This window comes from Hibiscus syriacus, unplaced genomic scaffold (assembly GCF_006381635.1).
Source record: "Hibiscus syriacus cultivar Baekdansim isolate YM2019G1 unplaced genomic scaffold, ASM638163v2 tig00002894_pilon, whole genome shotgun sequence".
Classification (NCBI taxonomy): Eukaryota; Viridiplantae; Streptophyta; class Magnoliopsida; order Malvales; family Malvaceae; genus Hibiscus; species Hibiscus syriacus.
In genome coordinates this window covers 23,271-42,309 of record NW_024061955.1, presented here as the reverse complement: position 1 = coordinate 42,309, position 19,039 = coordinate 23,271, and the positions used below count along the sequence as shown (strand labels likewise).

The 19,039-nt window shown below is 35.7% G+C and overlaps 2 protein-coding genes and 2 pseudogenes across 2 annotated transcripts; all 4 read right to left on the bottom strand.

The window, feature by feature from the left end:
- Nucleotides 1-1,219: 1,219 nt before the first annotated feature.
- On the bottom strand, nucleotides 1,220-1,909 carry LOC120162834 (14 kDa proline-rich protein DC2.15-like). Its single transcript, XM_039172908.1, has one exon. The coding sequence runs from the start codon at nucleotides 1,851-1,853 to the stop codon at nucleotides 1,434-1,436; it is 420 nt and encodes a 139-aa protein (XP_039028839.1). The 5' UTR covers nucleotides 1,854-1,909; the 3' UTR covers nucleotides 1,220-1,433.
- Nucleotides 1,910-3,196: 1,287 nt separating this feature from the next.
- LOC120162839 (14 kDa proline-rich protein DC2.15-like) lies at nucleotides 3,197-3,937 on the bottom strand. The gene has a single exon (XM_039172913.1). The coding sequence runs from the start codon at nucleotides 3,843-3,845 to the stop codon at nucleotides 3,444-3,446; it is 402 nt and encodes a 133-aa protein (XP_039028844.1). The 5' UTR covers nucleotides 3,846-3,937; the 3' UTR covers nucleotides 3,197-3,443.
- Nucleotides 3,938-13,430: 9,493 nt separating this feature from the next.
- LOC120162826 lies at nucleotides 13,431-14,006 on the bottom strand (annotated as a pseudogene).
- A 1,475-nt stretch (nucleotides 14,007-15,481) lies between these two features.
- LOC120162804 lies at nucleotides 15,482-18,394 on the bottom strand (annotated as a pseudogene).
- Between the last annotated feature and the right edge of the window lie 645 nt (nucleotides 18,395-19,039).

Genomic DNA, 19,039 nt, shown 5'->3' with positions numbered 1-19,039 from the left:
AACATTATTTATATTTCTACAATTTACTGAAAATGGATATAAAGCCAATTTATAAGTCTTTCGATTCTTGGATGTTGATATGACATGATGTCGTCAACTTTTAATCCTTCTTCAACTTGCTTTCTAGATCATCTCGTCGGCAAAACCAAAAGGAGCCAATCTATTGGCCAGAGATGGTTACGGGCCACATCAGATTTTTAATTTAATCAAACTTAATTAAAATAATATATTTTTATATGTTGTCTTACTTTATTCAAATTTAATTTTTTTTATCAGACTCAAATTTTAAAATATTATATATATACACACAGTTTTATCATACTCAATTTTTAAGATAGAAATTATTATCTTCTATTTTTTTGTTGATATATAAAGGCAAGTGAATAATTTGTGATCCTTATAAAATGTAATTATAGTGGATTATTTAGTTATTGTATCTTGAGAGACAAACGGCTAATGATCTCAAATACTATAGAAGTAGCTAAAATTATATCTTAAAAAAATTATGTAACTACATGCCTTAATTTGTTTTCAATCCGTCAATCCGAAATTATGTTCTTCTCAATTCTTTTAATAAGATATTTTTTATTTTTATTTTTATTTTTCGTCTCATGTTATATTTATAATCGTACGTGCTTTATAATTCTTTAGCTGATTTCTTGATAGAGAGCCATTGCCCAAAGATAAAGATTTGGATCTCAAGATTTTGTAAAACCCTACATGGTTATCCAATTAATTCGTAAAACCTCACGTTATTTTCCAGTTGTCTTAAAAAAAATGGGTCAATAATTGAAGAATGTCGACCAAACAAAGACATACACTTACACAACATCATTATTATTATATTATAGAATTTCACTCACTGATGCAAACATCCATTTGTTTTATTAAAAATTTCTTTTTGATTTAGTCAGTATATACATTTAACTTTATATTAAACTTTTATTATTTTCTCTAAAATATTTGAGATTTGTGTAATAATGTCCTTGCATTTGAAATTTGAAAAAAAATAGTATAACTTAAAGAGGTTTTTCTTAATAGTGTGGATGATTATAACATAATATATGTTCAGACGATCTTTCTTAGTCATTGACAATTTATACACATCTTGTAGGTATAGCTGCTCGAACTCAAAATTTTTAAGGAGAGCAACACTCCTTCTAGTACTGAGGCCGCTCAATAATAAATTAACCAGAAACGGAAAAGGAATAATATTTTTGTAACATACAATACATTATAAACTTGTTTATTTATTGGATGTTTAACTGAAATTAAGGTACACAAATTAAGGATTAGAAGGCGAGAAGCCTTGTTTCCTACAAGCAAAACAAATATATAAATAGCACTTCATGAATGATTCTGGCATACCAAAAGTCCAAACTAAACACACCCAAGAAAAGACAAACATTGCTGGAAATAGAGTGGAATTGAGCCTAATAAGCACATTTGTAACCGGCAGGCAGTTTCTTTCCACAGGAGTTGAGCAGCAAGGACAATGAAACGGGAACATTGAGGTTAGTCCCCAACACATTGGCCTTGATTGCGGTGCAGAGGCAAACTGCAGCATCGAGATCGGCCAACCCCGAAATAAGAGAGCAGCATTCGGTCCTTGACGAGCTCCCGACGACAACGTGCCCTAATCCGCCCAACAAATCAGCACAGACACCCAGTTTGAGTGTGTCTTTAGGGCAAGTGGCTGATTTTTTCGGCCCCGAGGGTGGAACCTTAGGGGAAGGCTTGGGGCTCTTGTGTGGTGGTGGTGGGCATGGCACGTAGGTCGAGCTGACCAAAGTGAAGAACAACATGTTCAGGGCAACAAGAAGTGCTGCCGATGCAACAGTGGTCGAAGCCATGTTTCACAACAACGCAGTGATATACTATGAGATTGTTGGTGTGATGAAACGGTGAAGCAGGGCCAAGGCTTTTATAGGCGAATTAAGGACTGGTTTTTCAGTGGTTTTGAGTGAAAATATCGCATGTGGGCACGCTGAGTTGGGGTACAACCTGGCAGATCACAAGACATGCAGGGATAAGCCTAAAAAATCTGATTAAAAACTATGGATTTCTCTAAGTTGTCAATTATTCACCTTCACAAATTAGAATAAATCATACTATAAATTTAAAAGACATCAATGAAAAAAATATAAACTCTTCTTGTTTTCTTGTATACTAGTTGATATGCCACTTGTAAATCATAATCTGAACACTAGACTTCATCGGTCGTGTAAACTCGATCTATTCTAGTGTTGTGTATTCTATATATAGGATTTAAGAATTTATGGTTTAGACAATATATCGAACAATTACTCTATATAAATGTATATGTATATATAAATACAAAAATGGAAAAAGGAGAAACAGTTGTGGAGCCATGAATGAATGGAAAGGACAAGTAGAGATAAGTGGACACATGTGAATGGTGATGAGGAAGTACTGTCTCTTAGCTTTCATGGTGAACTGGAAAAAACCCAGACCCATGGATGTGGATTTGCAGATGTTAATAGAGCACATGGCCCCCTAATTATGACTTCATTTACCCACTTCCCCTCAAGCTTTCATCAAGCCATTATTACTGGTCACTTTGTTCTTTTAGTAGATTCATTAATTATTTTCTTTTGAGCTTCCTGTTTTTTCCCCCGGGAAACTCCAACTGAAACCGTATGTCGGGGAAACATCCTTTCCCTCGACTAGGGACTTGTAACCTACTGTCTACTCATACTTTTAATATTAACAAAATAATTGTTGTGCTAAAAATCTCCAGGTATAGAGAAAGTGAACCAACCTTTTGTGTTTGTTTCAAATTAATTATTTACTGTAAATATGAGTTTGAATTAAAAAATGAGTATTAAATTGAACTAAAAACTCAAATTCATACATGTAATTGGAAAAAAAGTTTTAAATATTAAATGAAAATTAAAATCAAATTCAAGTACTTAATTGAATAAGAGATTGAAATACCAAATGTTGTCTTAATTAATTAAAGTTGTAAGAAGATTTTGTGTTTACAGTTTAATTATATTATAATCAAAGCACATGTTGTAATTATTTCAGTTAAAGGGGTTTGAATTATCGATTCTTAAGACTAACAAATCCTAAACTTTCCGATTCAGCTTAGCTACATTCACATTGAACTGAGGTAAAGTTGATGAAGAGTTCTCGATTCCTTCATTGCTAAAATATTAAAATTACGGTCATATATGAAACTAGCTTTAGAGATCTTATTAATAAATAGATAAGGAAACAACAAAAAACATAGTTAATACAAGTCTTTTCATGTCCCTTAGAGATACAGAAATCTCTAAGAATGACATTTGAAGAAAAGTATTAGACTTATTCGGCATCAATTCCCACTAGAAAAACATAACAACAAACTTACAAATGAAAACACTGATTTACTAGAAATACTGAAAACCATAAAAACGACGATAGTGAAAACTGACAATTTAGCATTGGAAGTCAGTACTCCTTCCGCAAACGTTGAGAAGCAAGCTGAGTGAAACTGGGATATTAAGGTTCAGGCCCAACACGTTAGCTCTGAGTGCAGTGCATAGGCAAACGGCAGCTTCGAGATCGGCCAGGCCTTGGAGAAGGGAGCAGCATGGTTTCACCGGGGGTGAACCAATTACCACATTGACCAAGTTAAGCACATTGGCACAAACACCTAATTTAAGGGCATCCCTGGGGCATTTTCCTCTTGCAGATGGGGTGGGGTTCGGCCTCGGCCTCGGCCTTGGGTTAGGGTTAGGGTTGGTGGAAGGGCAGGAGTTGCAAGCACTGCCAAGGGAAAAGAAGAGAATGTTGAGTGCCAAGAAGAGGGCCATGGAAGCTGATCTTTTTGAGGCCATTTTGATCTTCTAAAACCCTACTTGGCTTGCTTGTTCTTAGAGCTAAAAGTAGGAGTGTTTGAGGATGGGAAATATGGAGGGAAGGGAGAAGGGGTTTTAAAGTGTTTTGAAGGGGCTAGTGGGTTATTTTTATAATGATAAATTATTCAATCAAATTGAGCTGGAAGGTGAAGTTTGGACATTTGTGATTGCGAGGTGGAAATTATATTATAGCACATTGCCATGTTCCCATTGCTCATATAGGATCAGCCTACAGATCTGCCTTAGCATGAACTATATGATTTGCAGAATTGTTCCATCTATGTAATAACTGAAACCAGTAAAGAATATCAATCTGGGCAATTAATTATCTTTGTGCAAGTATAAAATTTAACTTCGAATCCATTTTCTGACGTGGGAAGTGGATGAATGATTAATGAACTTAACAAGTATGCCCGAGTATGAAAGAAAAGTAACTAGTTGAACAATATAACAAGGAGAGAGAAATATCTTACGCTAATTCTGAGAATTCGGACTCAATAATTCAGATTTCATATTTGAGTTAATTGCTGCTGTTCCAAATAGGATGATAATTGCAACTTACAGACGGCCGAGTAAAGGACAAAATGGATTACAGATTCATAATTAATCTGTATTTTGTCAAAACATCGATCATGTTCTTCCATTATCTTCTACAAAATTCATTGAGATTTATTCACATAAGACGTTAAATATGAAGCTTATGAGAAAGCGACATGTGGTGGAGACAGAGCAGTTTGAGAAGCGTCCTTGATAATAATTCTATAATTACTGCTTACAAAATACAAACAATTTTTTGTCGGGATATGGCATTTTGTTAAGTCTTGAGTTGTTGACGTGTGGAAGTATTCCAGCTGGACAGGACTGTAGTATCACGGGCGAGCTTAGAACCTCCTATTCCATAACCTCATATACGCAATAAAAAAATTAGTATGATTCCTGTGTTTAATATGTAGAAGCTAGAGGTTCCAACTTTTGAATATGAAATACTTTAATTTGTTCAAATATCTGAATCCAAAACCAAATCTTTTTTCTGTAGATCACTAGCGAGCAGTCAACGGCCCAATATTCACGTAGATTAAACGAAGAATTTCGGTTGCTTTGAAAATGAGTTGCCATAGCAGGCACTAAATCTTCGAGCAGCGCCACCAAAGTAAACGCCGATTAGATCAAGAATTCTGGTTCCGGAAATGTTGACTCCTCCACCTTCATAATTACAAACCCTTGATTTAGACCATTAGCACGCATTACACCCCTCTTTTCACATTATAATCCCGTTAATATTTTTGTTAGGGTTTTAATGAGATGAGATAGATTATAAGTTTGATTCTGTTAAATCTCTATCAACACTTAAATTGAATAGACTCGGTTTAAGTTCTTAACGAATCAAAATAAACTACTTGATATCCAATTCGAAAAGTTCACGAGCAACTCAAGAAAATAATATATTAAAAATTTAAATTAAATTATTAAGAATATTTTTTTGAATGAAAATGAGTATTTTTAATTAAATCATTAATAATATATTTTTTTACATGTAATATACAATTTTTATGCACTTAAAATTTATATTCGGGTTCGAGTTTTAATCGAATTAAGTCTAAAAATGTTTAAAGTTCAAGTTTTTTAACTCGAGTTGAGCATTAGTTTTTTATTTCGAGATCGAGTAGAGCTTAACAATTTCAAGCTCATGAGCTTTCGAGTCGAGCTCAACTTTAAACTTTTCGAGTTTAACAATACTCGAACTTAACTCAACTCATTATAAACTCTAATTGTTAATAACAATGAGTCTTATCTTGATGTTGATTGATATTATTATTTTGTAATTTAAAAGTGATAAATTCTAACATATTTAAGCATGTTTAAAAGTGATGTTAATATGCAGGGGTATGAGTTTTTTAATAAGAATAATTTTACCTTTGTAGCATGTTTTTTATCTTTTTTATCGGTCGTTTGGTCGTTCTTTTTATTTTATGTTTTCTCATAGTTGGATTTGACGACGCCACGACTGATCAAGATGGTGCTTATTTATAATCTAATTGATCTTCCCTACTATAGACCCTCATATTGAATTTGGATGCATGATTTTTTTGTTCGTGGATAGTTTCTCACGACACTCAACTCTGATCGGCGGTTCTCGACGATCTTTCAATAGTTTAATCCCCTCTTGTGATTCGTTTGCCGATCCAATCAGATTTGCTTGTATTTATTTTTTGTTCAAGTCTTTTTGTTAGGTTTTTAACTTTATCCATATATGTCCTTACATGGTTTAGGTTTGTAATCTTATCCATATATTTAGTTTATGATGATAATCGTAAACCTTTATTTTATTTTTTAATAGTACTATTTGCTTCCATTAAAAAAACACTATACCCTCAATTTAGTCATTGAATAGACAAAAGCCATGTTGTCAACTTCCGTATTGAGAAGCAAACAGCAACGAACAAGTTGCCAATATTGGCAGACTTGACTTAGAGTACACACTAGTTGTCTCTGGACCAGACGCTGAACAAGATATTTTAATTCGAATGAATTTAATTAAATTCAAATTAAAATTGAATAATAAAATCTTTTATTTAAATTAAATTATAATCTGTAAATATTTTATAATATATTAATGATAAGAATAAATTATCGGCTCAAATTTATTTTGGGCCAATACGTGAAATTTCAGAATTGGATTGCAATATAATTCGACTCATAGAGAACTCTAAACGAATAAATATTTTTTTAACTTTATTCATCATATCTATATATAAATATAGATATAAAACATATGTACTTAGAAAAAGAAAATAAAGAATCGAAATAGGGACCGAAACAAAACTAAGGATGCCCTCAGACCAAGCACCCGGACCAGGCTCCAAAAAAGGAAGACAAGCACTCCAAGAACATGCAACTAAGAATTAACCACCGCAATGCTTAACAACAAATCAGAACCCAAAATACACCACACCATCTTTTAAGGGCAGCTATACAGACAATCAATAACAAAACCTTCATCCAACCCCAACTGTTTGGCCCTTCACCATCAAAACAACAACAATGAGGCCAATAGCACGCACTACACCCACTCAACACAACAATTACTCAGCTACAGATGGAAATCAACTATGAAGCACACAAAAACAAAAACAAAACAGCACCCCATACTTGTAATTCAATGAAACACTCAAAACCTACGCAGGAAGATAAATGCAGCAAAACATTAACAGTATAATAATATATATAGTTAGGTTTTTAAGAGATTATGGAACTTAACTTTTATTTCTTATCCAATTTTCGATGACAATAAATTTCCTCCTTTTTAAAAAAAAAAGCTTTGCATGGTTTTATAAATCAAAAAAAAATTCAAAACAGACGACTATATAGGTCTCGTTAAAAAACCTTCCTATACCTGAATGGAGAAAAAAAAGTGTACTATATTGAAGTGAGGAGCTAAAAAACCATAAGCCAACACAAGACAGGCACTAATGCCCTTCTGTTGAAACAAGAAACAACAAAACTCCAACGAAAAACAGGCACTAAATTTCCTCTCTTCTAACTATGATAATTTTTTTTCTAGAATTTCCACGTAACATATATGTTCTGTTGGAGTCAAACTCACTTATAAAGAAGAGGGTAGAAAGCTTAGGTGGTCCTATAAAATATCCTATAAAATATTATAAAATGGCATCAACTTTTGGAAACATGCTAATGCTTAAGAACAAAGAACAAAGGACAAAGGAAATAACGTGGCAAGCAATCATGGAAAACTAAAGTGTCGGCAAAAATTTTTTAATAAAAGAAAATGAAGACAAACAAATACATTCATCATGTAAGGCGACAATAATGGAGAAATTGATAATCTTCTAACATTTTCAAAGTCGGTTTATTATATATATATATGTGTGTGTGTGTGTGAGCAAAGCAAGCATGTATGTGTGAGAAATGAGGAAAAGAGTGAATAATGAGTAGGGTGGGAATAGGTCAGGCCGGCCTACATGGATTTTCGGCTTGGCCTAGTCTATTTAATAAACAGATTAGGTTCGGGCTTTTTTAAAAACCTATTAATTTAAATAGGTCAGTTATAAGTTTATTATAAAGTCTTATAAGCTAATAAGCCAACCTATTAAATTAAATCGACCCATTGCAGCTGCCAGCACGCCCGAGCTCCCACGTAAAGCAACTGCACCCTGTCAGCACTCTGTCCGAAACAGTGTGCTACCGGCACGCGAATCCACCGAGCCCATTACTCTCTCCCATGCTCGCCCTGACCACGCCCATCACTTCTTTATCGTTTATTTTCTTTCATTTCTTTCAAAGGGTTTTATTTATTTGTTTAATACTAGTGGGGTGGAGTAGCAATTAAAAAGGAGGAATTTTGCCAATTACGATGAATTACCCATGATGCTTCTACTGCAACAATGTTTTATTTATTTGTTTACTATCTTTTAGACATATATTTATTTGTTTGTTTGAAGAAGAAAGAAATGATAATATAGATGGAATGAGTTTCACATTTACCTTGGTTCATCCTGTATAGATATAGAAACATAAAAAATATGCAACGACGAATGTCCATTTATCGCAATTGACCACGCCCAATTCAATAATTTTTTTCGCCATTAGCCAATCAGGTGTGTTATTTTTTTGTGTGAAGAAGGCTTTTAAAAAGGCTATCAGGCCAGGCTGAGTCAAAATAAAAGCCTTTGATAGGCTGTAGGCCAGGCTCAGGCTTTTAAAGCCTGGCCTGGCGTAGCCTATTCCCACCCCTAATAACGAGTGAGAGAAAGAAAAATAGAGAGAATTGTGAGAAAGCTTAGCAAAACTATATTGGTGAGTTTGTAAACTAACAGCAGTTAGTATTGCAGTATTGTAATATTGAGGTAGTGTAATTGTAAAATATTTTGTTTCGTATAAATAAAAAGTTCGAGTTATAAATTATCGTGAGCCCATCTACGCTTCCAACAAGTGGCCTCAAAGCTTGGTTCGAGTTCAACGTGGTGGAGAAGATAGCCAACATGATTCAACCACAAATCCCGAGATTGACAAAAACGAATTACGGAAATTGGAGCATTCAAATGAAGGCGTTACTAGGCTCCCAAGATTGTTGGGATATCATCGAGGATGGTTACACCAAGCCTGAAAATGCAGTAGCAGAAGCAGCCTTGGCCAATGAAGAAAAGAAAGTATTGAAGGAATCCCGGAAAAAAGACAAAAGAGCGTTGTTCTTTATTTTTCAAGGAGTAGACGAATCTACCTTTGAAAAAATTTCTGATGCAAAGACCGCAAAACAAGCGTGGGAGATTCTGCAAAAATCTCTAAAATGTGCCAAAAAAGCAAAAAAGGTACGCTTACAAACTCTCAGAGCTGAGTTTGAGATGTTAAAAAGGAAAAATACAGAAAACATCGATGATTATATTAGTCGTGTGAAAGCGGTCGTAAATGAAATGAAAAGAAATGGTGAATCACTCGACGATGTTAGAGTGATGGAAAAAATTTTACGGTCATTGACAAGAAAATTCGATTATGTGGTTGTGGCAATCGAAGAATCAAAAGATTTATCCCAAATTTCAATTGATGAGCTTGTGGGTTCACTTCAAGCCCATGAGCAGAAAATGAAACAAAATGAAGATTCTGAAAATCTGGAGCAAGCTCTACAAAGCAAGATGAATGTCAACGAAGGAAAAGCTAGCAGCAGTTACACAAAAGGTCGAGGAAATAGTGGTGGTTATCGTGGAAGATACAGAGGAGGACGAGGAACTCATGGACGTGGTGGTCGATCATATGGCACCGATCAAATGAGTGAAAGCAATCCAACACTAGGTTGTGAACGAGGATTCAGAGGCCGAGGACGAGGCAGATATCAGCAAGGAAATAAATTCCAGGTATAATGTTATAATTGCAATAAGTATGGTCATTATAGTTATGAGTGTAGATCTGCTCCTAAACAAGAAGAAAGAAATAACGTAGCAGCAGCTGAAGAAGAAAAAATTGAAAAATCTCATGTATTTCTCACTTATAAAGGAAATGAAGAATTCAAGAAAAATATTTGATATCTTGATAATTGTGCCAGCAACCATATGTGTGGACAAAAGGAGTTGGTTGTGAAATTAGATGAAACAGTCCATGGGCGAGTAACTTTCGGAGATAACTCACACACAGAACTAAAAGGAAAAGGTAAAGTCATGATTACTCAGAGAAATGGAGAAAAGAAATATATTTCAGATGTTTATTATATACCTGCATTGAAAAGCAATATCATCAGTCTTGGTCAACCCCTGGAAAAAGGATATGAAGTGCAGATGAAGAACCGCTCGCTTGCCATCAAAAATAAAGAAGGAGAATGGATAGCCCAAGTCGATATGACTCGAAATCGTCTCTTTACAATTGATATCGAGTCAGGAGAAGTCAAGTGCATGAAGACCGCGATCAAAGATGATTCATGGTTGTGTCATCTAAGATATGGACATCTTGGATTTTTTGGTTTGAAGTTGTTCTAAAAAACAAACATGGTGAAAGGACTACCAGAGATCAACCATCCAAATCAAATATGTGAGGCTTGCATCAAAGGAAAGCAACATAGACAAAGCTTTGAAGTTGGTAGATCCTGGCGTGCCCCGAAGACCGCTGGAGATAGTACACACAGATATAGTTGGTCTTTTTGACATACCATCGCTTGGAGGTAACAGGTACTACCTAACTTTCATTGAACCGATATGTAGTTTACCTATTGAACCGATGTCCAACAAAAAGCGTAAAGTATATGACGCCAAACGAAGCATGGAGTAGACAGAAACCTGGAGTTAGACACCTCAAGATTTTTGAATGCATCGCATATGCCCATGTTCCTGAACAGACCATAAAGAAGCTTGATGACAGAGGAGAAAAATGTATTTTCATTGGCTATGTTGAAAGAAAGTAATAATTTCAAGAGATGTTGAGTTCGATGAAGCATACTATTGGAGATGGAGCAAAGAGGAAAAGAAAGTTGAAGGATTATTTTTTAAAGATGACGATCTTATCGATCAAGATGAACAAGTTAATGATCAAGGTCCTCAACAAAATGTACTATCGTCGTCAAGCAGCAGCAGCGATGCCAACAACATAATAGAAGATTTTGAAGCACCTCCCACAGAAGTTCGAAGATCCACAAGAAAGAGAAGAATGCCAGAAAGATACAACGATTATGAATTAAATAATGTTTCACTTTTCTGCTTACTTGTGAACAGTGATCCAATAACATACGAAGAAGCGGTTGAAGATGACAAATGGAGGAATGCAATGGATGAAGAAATTGCATCAATTGAAAGAAATGATACATTGGAGCTAACAAGACAACCAGAAGGCCATAACCCAATTGGAGTAAAATGGGTTTACAAGACAAAGACCAATAAAGAAGGAAATGTCGAAAAACACAAAGCGATGCTAGTTGTCAAAGGTTATAAGCAAAGACAAGGAATAGACTATGATGAAGTATTTGCTCCAGTAGCAAGGATCGAGACCATCAGACTTCTCACAACAGTCGCAACACAAAAAGGATGGAAAATTTATCAAATGGATGTGAAGTTGGCATTTCTAAATGGCTACCTAGAAGAAGAAGTTTATATTGAGCAACCACCTGGATACATTAAAAATGGACATGAAGACAAAGTTTACAGATTGAAGAAAGCTCTATATGGTCTAAAGCAAGCCCCGAGAGAATGGAACACGAGGATTGATGAATATTTCCATAGAAATGGGTTCATGAAGAGTCCATACGAGCATGCTTTATACACAAAGAAAAATGAAGACGATGATATCATGATCGTGTGCTTATATGTGGACGGTATGATTTTCACAGTAAATAATCCAGGTATGTTCAATGATTTTAAGAAAGCTATGACTAAAGAATTTGAAATGACAGATATTGGAGAAATGTCATACTTTCTTGGAGTTGAAGTGAAGCAAATGCAAGAAGGAATATTTATATCACAAAAGAAGTACGCAGAAGAAATTTTAAGAAAATTCAGAATGGAAGATTGCAAGCCGTTAGCCACTCCAGCAGAACCAGGAATCAAATTAAGTGTGAATTCAACAAGAGAGCAAGTGAATCCGACGTTGTTTAAAAGCACCGTTGGAAGTCTAAGGTATCTGACTATTACACGACCAAACATAACATACGCTGTGGAATTGGTAAGCAGATTCATGGAGCATCCGAAAAAAGATCATTGGATTGCAGCAAAAGAATCATCAGATATATCAAAGGTACAACAGGTCATGATTTATTCTACACGCATTCAGAAAATTTGAAGCTGGTTAGTTATTCTGATAGTGATTATGGAGGAGACTTAGACGATCGGAAAAGCACAACGGGATATCTATCTCACATTGGCTCTGCAGCATTTTCATGGTCATCAAAGAAGTAATGTGGTTAAAGAATACATTGCCGCAACAGCGTGCACAACTGAAAAAACACAAATGGTAGCTCTTTCAACATGTGGAGCAGAATACATAGCCGTAGCAGCGTGCACTTGCCAAGCAATGTGGTTAAAGAATATTTTGAACGAGCTAAATTTGGCACAAGAAGAACCAATTACAATCTATGTCGACAACAAGTCTACAATTTCCCTTGTAAAAAATCCAGTCTCCCATAGCCGAAGCAAGCATATTGATACAAAGTATCACTTTATAAGAGAGCAGGTGAAGAACAAAAATGTGGAACTAATTTACTGCAGAATTGAAGATCAACTAGCAGATATTTTCACAAAACCATTGAGAGCAGATATATTCAATTGACTCAAAGAAAAGCTTGGGATGGAAAGTCGAGTTTGAGGGGAGTGTTGAAGTCAAACTCACTTATAAAGAAGAGTGTAGAAAGCTTAGGTGGTCCCATAAAATATTATAAAATGTCAGCAACTTTTGGAAGCATGCTAATGCTTAAGAACAAAGGAAATAACATGGCAAGCAATCATGGAAAACTAAAGTGTCGGCAAAGATTTTTTAATAAAAGCAAATGAAGACAAGCAAATATGTTCATCATGTAAGGCGGCAATAATGGAGAAATTAAGAAGCTTCTAACATTTTCAAAGTCGGTTTATTATATATATATATATATGTGTGTGTGTGTGAGAGAGAGAGAGAGAGCAAAGCAAGTATGTATGTGTGAGACGTGAGGAAAAGAGTAAATAACGAGTGAGAGAGAAAAATAGAGAGAATTGTGAGAAAGCTTAGCAAAGTTATATTGGTGAGTGTGTAAACTAGCAGCAGTTAGTATTGCAATATTGTAATATTAAGATAGTATCATTGTAAAATATTTTGTTTCGTATAAATAAAAAGTTCGAGTTATAAATTATCGTGAGCCCATCTACGCTTCCAACATGTTCATTATGTAATTTTTATTTGATTTGTGATTTCTTATGATTGTCTTGTTAAATTTCGTTTGTGTGAGAAATAACAGTAAATAGGTTTCGAATGAGACTATGATAAATATAAATTTTTGATAAACTTATTTATTTATTGAACGTTTTACGGAAACAAAGGTACACATAAATAAGGATTATAAGGCGAGAAGCCTTACTTCCTACTAGCGAAAACAAATACAATAGCACTTAATGGAAGGTTAAGGCACATCAAAAGTCCAAATTAAACACACAGAAAAGATATTAAGAATAAGTGACCCAAAACATTGGCGAAAAGGGAGTGGAAATGAGCTTAATAAGCGCATTTGTAACCGGCGGGCATTGTCTTTCCACAGGAATTGAGCAGCAAGGACAATGAAACGGGAACATTGAGGTTGATCCCCAAGACTTTGGCCTTGATAGCGGTGCAAAGGCAAATGGCGGCATCGAGATCGGCCAAACCCGAAATGAGAGAGCAGCATTTGGTCCTTGACGAGCTCCCGACGACAACGTGCACTGATCCCTACAACAAATCAGCACAGACACCCAGTTTGAGTGTCTTTGGGGCAAGTAGCTGGCCTTTTCGGTCCCGAGGGTGGGACCTTGGGGGAAGGCTCGGGGCTCTTGTGTGGTGGTGGTGGGCATTGCACGTAGGTCGAGCTGACCAATGTGAAGAACAACAGGTTCAGGGCAACAAGAAGTGCAGCCGATGCAACAGTGGTCGAACCCATGTTTTTTTTTTGGAGAATAATCACAACAACGCAGTGATGTATTAGTTGTTGTTGTAGGGAATTAATGCGAGTGTTGGTGTGATGAAATGTTGAAGGGAAAAGGGTTTTTATAGGCGAATTAAGTACTGGTTAGCCATTGGAGCAGGGGATGAAATGAAAGTACCCCATGTGGGCACGTTGGGTTGGAATTACAACCTGGAAGACAACAACATGCAGGAATAAACCTAAAAAACTACGGATTTATCACATTCACAAATTAAAATAAACATAATAATTTCCAACTTTCAGAATGACAGTGTTAAAAGAGATGGTCATAAATTTTTCAACATTGTCCAATATTCAAACGAAAATTTTGTATTGTTTTTTGAAAGTGATTTACCAAGAAATTATATCAACGCAATCGTTCAGCCAAGAAACTATAGCAGGCAGTGGGGATCTAAATCTTCTATTTCATGTGATGAGCAGCAAAGTAAACGCCGATTAAACGTGGAATTTTGGTTTCTTTGAAAACGATTCGGAAATGTTGACTCTCACACCAAAATGCAACTTGGATAACCAAGCTTTGATCTAGACCATTAACATGCATTACACCACTGATCCTTTCACATTAAATTTTGATTTATATTGTTCTAGTTAAATTATCATGTAGTTTATGGGAAAAATATGAACTCTTTGTATCAAGTTTTACCCTTTAAAGATTTGGTTTATTAATAACTAGAAGCTTGTATAATATCGCTTAGTTGAGCTCAAGTATTTAATTTTACTCATTTTTTTATATTTAAATTTGGGTATGAAATGAATATTTCCGATGCCAATTGAAAACTCGAATGAATCATGGGATATTCGAATAGATTATTTAGAATACGAATAATCGATTAAAATAAACAAGTCTCATACTAGGTGTCAAATTATGACTGCTAAATTAGCTTATTTGTAGTGACCAAATAAACAAGTACCCCTTGATCCTTCCACTATCGTTTATCGTGAATTTGATAATTTATCAAATCTCTTCCAATATTACTTTAAGCTGTCACCAAATCTCATCATTTGCTAACCCAAATCCACCCATATGTGTCTACTTGTGACTCGTAAATAATTTACTTTTATTTTTATGAACAATACAACACCTAGAGTTGAGTGGTATCGAATGACATGGGAAATGGCATTCGAGTTCGTTAGGGAAGGAAGGAAGGAAAAACCAACGAGATGGGCCTCTTCCAACCTATGTAAAGCTCTTCCTCTCAGCTGAAAACCATGGTCCAAAACGAAGCTAGAATCCTTTATAGTGAAACATCTTCCATCCCGAAATGGGTAGTCTAATACGATTCGAATAACAAATTTAGAACAGGATCATAGTTTAAGGATTGGTATAGAATGTTTAATACTGATGTATAATTATTGCAAACTTGTTTTGATAAATGGACTTTGGATCTTTGTTAACAGTGTTGGTATTACTTTATTGGTGATACTCTTATCTAATATTCGTACTAGAGTTATCTTAGACTGAATATGGTCCACATCACATTCATATTCGAATCCGAGTAAGAAAATACAAAAAAGGAAGTAGAACATGTCACTTGAGAAATAGAGAGACTACTGAATAAACAGCCAATGCCAGCATTGTTGCAGTAATGGAAGTTCTAAAAGGAATTTTCCCTTTGTCACTCCTCAACACCATGGCTTCATAAATTGGCAGGCAATTCATCACAATCAAAGCTAATAACACCAATTGCATTAACCCCCCCCCCTTCCTTGCCACTGACCAAATGCACGAGTCCATAAACGAACGAGTATAAGTTGATTATTGCAGCCATCGTTAGTGTCACAAACATGGCTGATGGCACTCCAAACTCGAACAATCCTTGCTTGTATCCTTTTCTTTGCTCGTCGTCAACTACCTTGCTGGTCACATTGAAACCCTGAGTCTGAATCCCGATTGATTTAAGCGAGAACTCGATTAACCCAAACAAGGAACATGAAAGTCCCTTCACCATCCAAATCCTCTGATCACTCCACAATCTTTGTACTGTTCCCCCACCAGCAACCGTGTACTCCAAGAAATCTTGCCCGTATGCTCCAAGAAACAAGAGCGAGTAAAGGAGAAACCATGGTTCAGAGACCTGAAAATTAGGCAATTTTATCATTACAAACCTCACTCTATGATGCTAATGTATGTATGTATGTACCTTTGGGAAGATATTGAGTCCATTGAGGAGAGCAAGCTGAGGGAGAAAGGAATATGTAGTGATTGAAATTGAAGCAATGGGAAAAAATGCATAGAATGAATAGCTTAGCCCCATGAACATCCCCATAGCTTTAACACCGAAAGTTATGGGACTGTATCATGAAGAAGCCGCTTCAAGGAGGCCGATTTGCCACCTCTTGTTCTGGCCAAGAAAATCACGGAAGTTTATGGGTGCATTTCCTAGAAATGCAGCCTTTTCGGGGTTGCAGAATATGGATCTCCACTCTTCACATTGCAGTCTAAAACCTGTGAAGAAGTCCTCCACCAGTGACCCGTATCTAAAACCAATCTGCAAAGATCATTGTTTCCACACATATAACTACAACAGGCTTTTCTCAAAGCAATGGAATATAGATTACTTGGACTTAATTGAATTAGCAGAATACCTTAGAGCCCCATTCGGTCTGGTTTTCGTAATGGCATCCAGCAAGTCGGTGTGCGAATTCGAGAACTGATGGAGCAGTAATGGGATTGTTTGCAATATGAGCTGGACTTATTTCCTTTATTACCGGTGGAACCAAAGTCGACGGGTCGCCTAACAAAGCTCGCCGGTGAATAAAACAGCCAGTTCCGAGATAATTTGGTTCGGATAGCCCGTCAAGACCGAAAGGGTTAAGTTTAAACAAACGCCTATGCTCGGAACCATGAATCTCACTTTCGTTTAGACCATGGAATTGTTGAGGAAACTGAACAAAAGCCAATCGGTTCTGGATTTCAGCAGGGTCTAACACATAACACAGAGCACGGAAGGGTGTCCTAGGATCATTCGAATACATGTCACAGTCTAAGGTTAAAATTATGGGTGCATTTGTCATGGCAGCCGAAACCCGAACCTTCAAACACAAGATTAACCATTTAAAGAATATCAAAAAGGATAAGCATACACACTTAAGGAGTAAACTTCAAATATTTATATGTACCTATATCAGGACATTGAGGGCACCAGCTTTGAAATTATGAGGAGATGTGGGGCTCTTTTGTCTAGAGACATAAACCAGGTTTGGCAAACAATGCCCTGTAATGTCTCTGTCTCTGTTTTTGTCCAACAGAACCTGATCATTGACAAATAACATTGTAATGTCGATCGGCATGCACCGATTGATGTCAGGATCATCGAAAAGTTCGACTAGGGAAATGGTTGTGTTGCAAAACCTGAATCACAGAGGGATGATTTTGACGGTTGAATCCGTGATAAGTAGTTCATTTTGTGAATGCCTGACGATCTTAGTCACTGGTTATGTATTCATCGTCGATTCTTCCGGTTTCAACAACATTTTCGATTCTCTCTCGCATGCTCTCATACATTATCTGCAATATATATATATATGATTAGTTCTTATATCAATTTTAATAGTAGGACCTTGGATAAAAGTTCAACTATTTAGTGAAAATGGCAATTACTCTGTTTTATAAAAGGTAATTAGTTTTTTAATTAAGTAATACGGTATATATAAATATGTGTGTGTGTGTGTATATATATATATAGTTTACCTTAATCTTGTCGGTTTCAGAGCTTTGTGAATAATTTTATTTTGATGCAAAATATTAATCGGGGCTCCTCGTTGGTAACTCGTTCTCCCTACAGAAAGGTAACCAGTGGGCGGCAAACTTAGCAGCTTCCATGAAAGCGAAGAGCGAGAGAGCCGATCCTCCATCGTCCGATACATAGATCGAGATCTTATCCGTCGGGTACTCGTAGGCCATCACTGATAAGGCCGTGTTCACCACTCTCGTCGGCGGCTCCAGGTACGGATCCGTCGTGAAAATGAAAATATCCAACCCAGGAAAATCACTTGGTTCCAAGAACTTCTCGATGTTCTCGGGGTATTCTTTACGGTAAACCGGACGCACGCGGAAAGAATGTGCGCTAACCCAAAGGAAGGCCAGAATAAGATCGGAAACGAACAAGGCTAGAGTTAAGGAGAAAGAAATTAGAGTTGTAGAGTGGAGGATTGTCTGTACATGGCGATAGAATAAAGCTGTGATGACACAAATGTAAACCGCCGCAAACACACGGTTCGGAACCGTCCGGCGCGATGGTGTAAGCGTGTGAAGTAGCGGAGGAGCATGGGCGGAGTTGGTGGCGGTTGACTCTCTTGAGCGCTGCCCCTCCATCCGTGTTGGCGGATTAAACAAATCAGTGAAAATGGAATGTGTGTGTTTACCTAGGTGTTCCTCACTGTCGGGGTCTAATTCTAGATAGCGAAGTCACGGATTTTGTCGGGATATATGATTGTTGTGTCTCTTGTAATTATTTAGTCATTAATTTTTTAAATATTATAAATTAGACATTAAATTTATTAAATTATTATAAAATATTATTATGTATAATAAAAAAATTGATAATTTCTTTTATTTAACAATGACGTTTAATTCGATAAAGTTTGTGCAATTATATTCTACACTAATACAATTAGTTGGGGAGAAAATCTATAGAAAATTTCTAGTATCATTGGTTTATATGAATCCATCTGAACTAACATATCAATCACTACATTTTCTGAATGTAACATATGCTAAAATTCTACTTACCACTCATGTTACAAAGATTATGGGTTATTTTTATAATCGAGACCCTTGCCTAGAATTAACCGATTGTTTAAAAATATTCACAACCTTCATGTTATATGATCTAACCAGTACATGTTTAATTCTCAAGTTTCAAATTAGTTACAGAATCTCATGTATAACTCAAAGTTCGACAATAAACACCGAATAACCATCTAAATTTAATTTGATAAGTTTAATGATCATTTTATAATAGTTTGATAAATTTTAATAATTATATAAAAATTTAACGACTATTTTATAACATTTAAAAATTTAACGATTAAAATG